Here is a 6997-nt window from a genome sequence, read left to right as displayed (position 1 = left end):
TTGATAGAGTTTTTATTTTTTTCATTCACTTAATTTGATCAGTGTTGAAATGAACATACATTCTCCTAAATGGGTTTCTCCACGTGTAAAAATGCATATAAACCGATGTCTAAAAGAAACGGAAAGCATTATAAAAACAATAAATCTTGTTGAATGCAAGCATAGATAATTAGGCACTGAAATGGAATCTGTATGAATCATCTCTGTCACGACGTCATCCACTGAAAGTTTTAACCATCAAACTTAAAGTGAATTTATGAATTCAATTTAAAAATTCATTGTCGAATTGGAAAATTTAGTATCTTGTTTGATGTGGCATATATCGAGTCCCACCATGCCATCAACACGCTTGGAAGTGTTAGTTAGGGTATAGTACAGTTGCCTAATGTTGACATGTTTGTACGTTACGTCGACAAAACACATCTGTGTTTAATTCCCCAAATAGGTACACTAAGTGAAGCCAATCCAAGGTCTTCCCAGTCGTGTAAAGGCTTGAAATATTGCGATGTAAAACACAACTCGCACACTTCAGTGTTAGAGATTGCTTAGTCCGGTTTCATTTTTCACTTTTCATTTTTGTAGTTGGGGGGGTATGGCATTCACAAAACATAGCATTTAATTTTCATTAAGCATTAAGTAACGCCTTTTAATGTCTTATCATAAAAAAAATAATTAGTGCATTCAAGAGTTTTTCTTTAGACAGAACTACACGTGTCGGTAGAATGGGACTTCCTCTTCCACGTTGCATATTCCACAGAAAAAACTAATCTGTTTAACCCTAAAGTCCTGTCCGCTTCGCAGTCTCTTACCCGGGCTGCCCTGTTGGGTTGAGATTATACCTAGGGTCAGGCATTTGCCTTGTTTTATCTGTTAACATCACTCTGGGCCCAAACACATATGTTCCTAAACCACCCACATACCGGGGTACTGGCGACTAGATCCCTGCCCCGGAATCCCCGGCGATCCCCATGATTTAGTATGTATCCAGTGAGTAGGAGTCAGTTAATACGAAACCTGGTCAGCGTGTTTCGGTCGCTACAAACCCCGATAACCTGCAACATGTGAGTGTCTAGTATTGATTTAATTCAGTAGCTAATAGACATGGCGTACTGGGGCGTACTGACGCTTGTTGATATCTAATTATACGCATTTAGTACTTTTTAGTACAATAAAATGAATTTGGCAAATTAAAATTGTTGGTATTTAATTAAATGAATTTAGTACATTGAGTCTGTTAATAATATGAACTTAAAATTATGTTTGCTGGTATTTAATTAAATGAATTTAGGGTTTAGCATATGCTTAGTGAATTAGTACAGTGAGGTTGGTTAAAATATTCTTTATTTGAATTTAGCGCCGTCAAATTAGTTACTTGAATCACAAGTGGTTATAAATTAGTTATTTCAATCACAGATGCTTATTGGGACCAAAAACCTCCAACTGATCAAACAGAATCGATCATTCTCTTTAAAAGCGTGGTAGAATATTGAATGATAGGGTGGCTTAAAGTATTGATCAATATTATTGTATTTACAGTGCGTAGATGTTCCCGATGACAGGAGGCGACGAACCAAGTATTGATAGCACGAACATTGATCCACTCCTGCGGGAACCATGACGCACTGATATAGCCAGGCATCACTAGATTAATCTAGGTACAAAGCCAAGGTATAATCTTAACCAATCCCCAATTATAGTTTCGATCGCCTTGATCGTCGGTTTGTCAAATCGGAAATATCTTGATCAAACAAACACTTCCTCGTGCGTGACTTGTTTGACAGATGTGTGAATATTGCTTATCAATATCCTTTGTCATTAGTTACATGATTAAAGAATTCCAATAAAACGCCAATACATTTTCGGGTTGCCTTAGCGATTCTCTGCTCAAGCACATCAGTGTGAGAAAGTGAGTCAACATGTTGAGTCACGTCGTAAGTAGTGCTACCATTTTGTGACTAAAGCATGTAATACATTTTATTACAAAAACAAACTTATCACAATAGAATAACCGATATAAAAGATCACATTTTAATTCCAAAAACTTGATATATCATATCATAACATTTCTTAACCGTAAATCAATGACATAAAATTAAATTCGGTTAGTGAATTGCCCGAAACCAAAGTTACTAGGGACCGTGGGGACTAACAACATGTACACGGACGATACCTCGGCTACCTGCACGGTTCCCGAGCAGGATTTACGCCATCTCCATAGTCGGTGGTGATTGTTTGCAAATTAGCCGGCAATCAAAATCTGTATACAACTATAGTTGAAACAGCAAATAACAACATACGTTGAAACACGTGGAGTACATGATTTTACGTCGTCTTATACGAAAGTACATGCCGTATATGAGACTTAAATTCCATCATTATATCATGAAGAAGGCCGCCCAGATTTTCAAGAGTTGTGATTAAAGAGGGGCTGTGCTGCTTGGAGCCCATGTCCAGTCCAGATGTTGACTTTGTACCGTATGTAATGTTTGTTATAGTGCTGGTCCCTTATATATGGAATACTGTAAGGGACATTCTCGCGATCTCGGCCTTTGTAAACGAGGTAAATATGCCCAAAACACGAGAATGCGAGATCGTGGGAATGTCCCTTACAGCATTCCATACTTATAAGCATCACAAACTGGGAGCAGATGGACAAAATGGACTGGAATCAAATTTACGTAGGACTGCCTTTTACCCGTACTAACGTCTAGGAAATGACATCGGAGAGAAACTGTCAGAAACGTTTAAATTGTGAAATCCGATAAACATTATAGTCCCCAATATAAAGTTAAGGTTAAATAAAATTAAAATTGGAAAGGAACCCTCAAGAATATTAATTTCAGAGCTGAAAACGGGATCAGCAAAGGCTGCTGGAGCTGAGACGTGGATCAGAATGGAATGGGGGTGATTGTTTTATAACAAATATACTCTAGGGTCTATAAGCGAGACATACGTTAACCCATCGCTAGCCAAGACTGGCACCAGGACCCGCCACCTGGCGGGGAAATATCAATGGATTCTCTGAGCGTATACGCCAAGCAAGGTGAAGGTCGGATGACCGCAAACACCGGACGTCTTGCTGGGATCAAGCTGGAAGCCATATGCTATTTTGCTACAACTACTCGGGTCATGTAACACAATTCCTGCGGTATTCGGCTTACATGGATTAGGAACATTCGATATATGGCTTCGTGTTTGTGGTTTTGCGGTGTGGCTCGTGTGACCTCAGGGTCATTTCACGTAGCTTGTCTAGTTTACAGCCATAGAACGAAAAGAATATTCAGTATTAGAAGTATTGCCTTTATCACAACTGAAGCCTTTCCTCTTCTGGCCAGGAACATATTATTACTCCTTACCAGTTTACTACTAGCTGGAAGATAATTACAGACTCGTGATAGGGCCCAAGTAGACAATGGTCTAGTTCACACAAATATCGATTTGTTTGTTGTTTAACTCAGTGATATGCCACATATATAACAACAGCCTGTAATTACACGACCAGACTACTAGACCAGACAGTCCAATGGTTGATATTGTAAGCAACTATGTCATGCTATCAACCAAGTCAGCGAGCCTGACCACATCCGGTCCATATAGTCGCCTCTAACGACCAGCATCGGTTGCTGGAGACGTATCCGGAAGACCAGGGTTCACAGTTTAAACACGACTGTAACCCAGCAGGATCTCATGAAGAAAAAAATATCAATTTTTAGTGGCCTTAATTGAAACAAAGTTTTAAAAACAATCAACTCTATTCTACTTCCGTGGTCGCGGTTATTCGCCGTGCTGTGTAGTTTATCCGTGCCTTGGTCATGGGTTCGAATCCAAGATAAACCCTCCTTTTTTCCCCTGGGTGTCTAATTTCAGGGACAAAAACTCATTTCAAAGTACAATAGAGAAGGGGGAAAACCCTTTAAAAAATTTATTCTGCCGACCCGGAATAATTCAAAGCTTTCTCATTTGTTTTCTTCTTGTACCACAGATCCTACGGTTTTGGAAAATGGCGTGTGACACATTGGATACAGACCTATCATAGCCTAAGCCGAAGGACCGTGTACACTACACATGATAATTGTAGTAGTGTTATGTAGGAGGTTGCCATTTTGAAACACAGATGTGTTCAATATCAACATCGTTTTGGGGGTCAATGTTAACTATTTGTCAGATGTACTGTCCAGTGTGTATTGCTGTAAACACAACACTCTTTATATGGTTACTTCAACAAGATACTGGGCCATTCACCAACAGAGGAGGATGTAAAAGACATTCTACAACCGGTTACAGAGACAATGCTGGAATACCCACCTTTCAGACAATATAAGTTAGAGACATACCTAGAAGCTGGGTCTATTACAAGGCATGTTGTTCTGCATATAAAACGAATATTTCATATCTGAAATAACTCCCCGAACTTGATTCATGGCTTTACATATCACTCGTGAAGAACAAAGGCTCTGCGGTACCTTGAGATTTCTTGTCATGATTACAACCGGTCAAGTCATGACAAACACGCTTTGTTCCTCTGCTCATGGACAATCTGACAGCATTCACAAACCAAACACAAACAAGCTCAGCGCACAAAGAAAACATCACAGTGTCCCTGTCATATGTTTAGTGTCAGAAGAAGTCAAAGTGCCATTTGCGGCATTGTAGCCAATTACGTTTATTTCCTTCCTCTGTTTTGGTTTCAACTTTCGACTATTTTTTTCAATTTTCTCGCAGTTGTCTTACGAAATTCAACCTGATATTTTGTTGCTGTTCCTTGTTTTCTGATTCGAAGCACATTGGGCACCACAGAAAAATCTTGACAGCTCCAGAATAAGTGGCGACCTGTTTGACATCAATGCTTTACAGGCGTCAATGTATTCTTCACTGGACTATGTACCAGTAGGATGGCACTCAATGTCACACATAATGACACACGCAATGTCACACACAATGACACATGCAATGTCACACGCAATTACACACGCAATGACACAAGTAATGACACATGCAATGACACACGCAATGTCACACACGATGACACATGCAATGTCACACGAAATTACACACGCAATGACACAAGTAATGACACATGCAATGACACACGCAATGTCATACACGATGACACATGCAATGTCACACGCAATTACACACGTAATGACACAAGTAATGACACATGCAATGGCGCGCGCAATGACACACGCAGTGACGCATGCAATTCTATACGCAATGACACATGCGCTGTCACACGCAATGGCACACACAATGTCTTACACAACGTCACACGCAATGGCACACGCAATGACACACGCAATGGCACACGCAATGACACAAGTAATGACACATGCAATGTCACAAACAATGTCACACGCAATGACAAACGTAGTGACACATGTGGACACGGTGGATTCTGTTTCGTCGGATGGTCTGGACTGGTTGGTCTGGACTGGTTGGTCGGGACTGGATGGTCGGGACTGGATGCATGGTCGGGACTGGCTGGTCTGGACTGGATGGTCTGGACTGGTTGGTCTGGACTGGCTGGTCGGGACTGGATGCATGGTCGGGACTGGCTGGTCTGGACTGGATGGTCTGGACTGGTTGGTCTGGACTGGATGGTCTGGACTGGTTGGTCTGGACAGCATGGCCTGGACCGGCTGGTCGGGACTGGATGCATGGTCGAGACTGGATGGTCTGGACTGGCTGGTCTGGACTGGATGCATGGTCGAGACTGGCTGGTCGGGACTGGCTGGTCGGGACTGGATGGTCGGGACTGGATGGTCGGGACTGGCTGGTCGGGACTGCATGGTCGGGACTGGCTGGTCTGGACTGGATGGTCTGGACTGGTTGGTCTGGACTGGCTGGTCTGGACTGGATGCATGGTCTGGACTGGCTGGTCTGGACTGGATGGTCTGGACTGGTTGGGTTGGACTGGATGGTCTGGACTGGTTGGTCTGGACTGGATGGTCTGGACTGGCTGGAAGGGACTGGATGCATGGTCGAGACTGGATGGTCTGGACTGGCTGGTCTGGACTGGATGCATGGTCGAGACTGGATGGTTGGGACTGGATGGTCTGGACTGGTTGGTCGGGACTGGATGCATGGTCGGGACTGGATGGTCGGGACTGGATGGTCGGGGCTGGATGCATGGTCGGGGCTGGTTGGTCTTGACTGGTTGGTCTGGACTGGATGGTCTGAACTGGCTGGTCGGGACTGGATGGTCGGGACTGGTTGGTCTTGACTGGATGGTCGGGACTGGATGGTCTGGACTGGATGGTCTGGACTGGTTGGTCTGGACTGGATGCATGGTCGGGACTGGATGGTCTGGACTGGTTGGTCTGGACTGGATGGGCTGGACTTGCTGGTCTGGACTGGATGGTCTGAACTGGCTGGTCTTGACTGGCTGGTCGGGACTGGTTGGTCGGGACTAGATGGTCGGGTCGGGATTGGATGCATGGTCGGGACTGGTTGGTCGGGACTGGATGGTCGGGACTGGCTGGTCGGGACTGGATGCATGGTCTGGACTGGTTGTTCTCTGGTGTGGACGTTTTTAATTCACGAATGCGGAATTTAACGATTTGTTTCATTTAACATTAACTAGGGGCGGTTGGGTAGCCTAGTGGTTAAAGCGATCGCTCGTCACGCCGAAGACCCGGGTTCGATTCCCGACATGGGTACAATGTGTGAAGCCCATTTCTGGTGTCCCCCGCCGTGATATTGCTGGAATATTGCTAAAAGCGGCGTAAAACCATACTCACTCACTCCCTCATTCACTCACTCACTCACCATTAACAGAAAGATGGAAGTTTATGAAACGTTTTAAAGTTTTACCTATGATTATGATGATGAGTGAGTGAGTAACATTTTACGCCGCTTTCCCGCAATATTTCAACAATATCATTGTGTGGGACACCAGGCATGAACAGTCTTCCAACATTGTATCCATGTGGGGACTCAAATAATTAGATTTTATGAAAACCCGACATACAAATATGTGCTTGAACCTACTAACAGA

The 6997-nt window shown here is 43.4% G+C and overlaps 1 protein-coding gene across 1 annotated transcript; it reads right to left on the bottom strand.

The window, feature by feature from the left end:
• Positions 1–5255: 5255 nt before the first annotated feature.
• On the bottom strand, positions 5256–6569 carry LOC139450320 (sporozoite surface protein 2-like). Its single transcript, XM_071232001.1, has one exon. The coding sequence runs from the start codon at positions 6567–6569 to the stop codon at positions 5256–5258; it is 1314 nt and encodes a 437-aa protein (XP_071088102.1).
• Between the last annotated feature and the right edge of the window lie 428 nt (positions 6570–6997).

The sequence above is a fragment of the Haliotis cracherodii genome, unplaced genomic scaffold, assembly GCF_022045235.1.
Source record: "Haliotis cracherodii isolate W230 unplaced genomic scaffold, xgHalCrac1.p SCAF_8, whole genome shotgun sequence".
NCBI classification, from domain to species: Eukaryota; Metazoa; Mollusca; class Gastropoda; order Lepetellida; family Haliotidae; genus Haliotis; species Haliotis cracherodii.
The sequence above is the reverse complement of the archived record's forward strand: the minus strand, read 5'-3'. Positions and strand labels throughout refer to the sequence as shown.

Coding starts and splice junctions, on each gene's coding strand:
- LOC139450320 (XM_071232001.1), bottom strand. CDS start 6,569: ATGAAACAAATCGTTAAATTCCGCATTCGTGAATTAAAAACGTCCACA.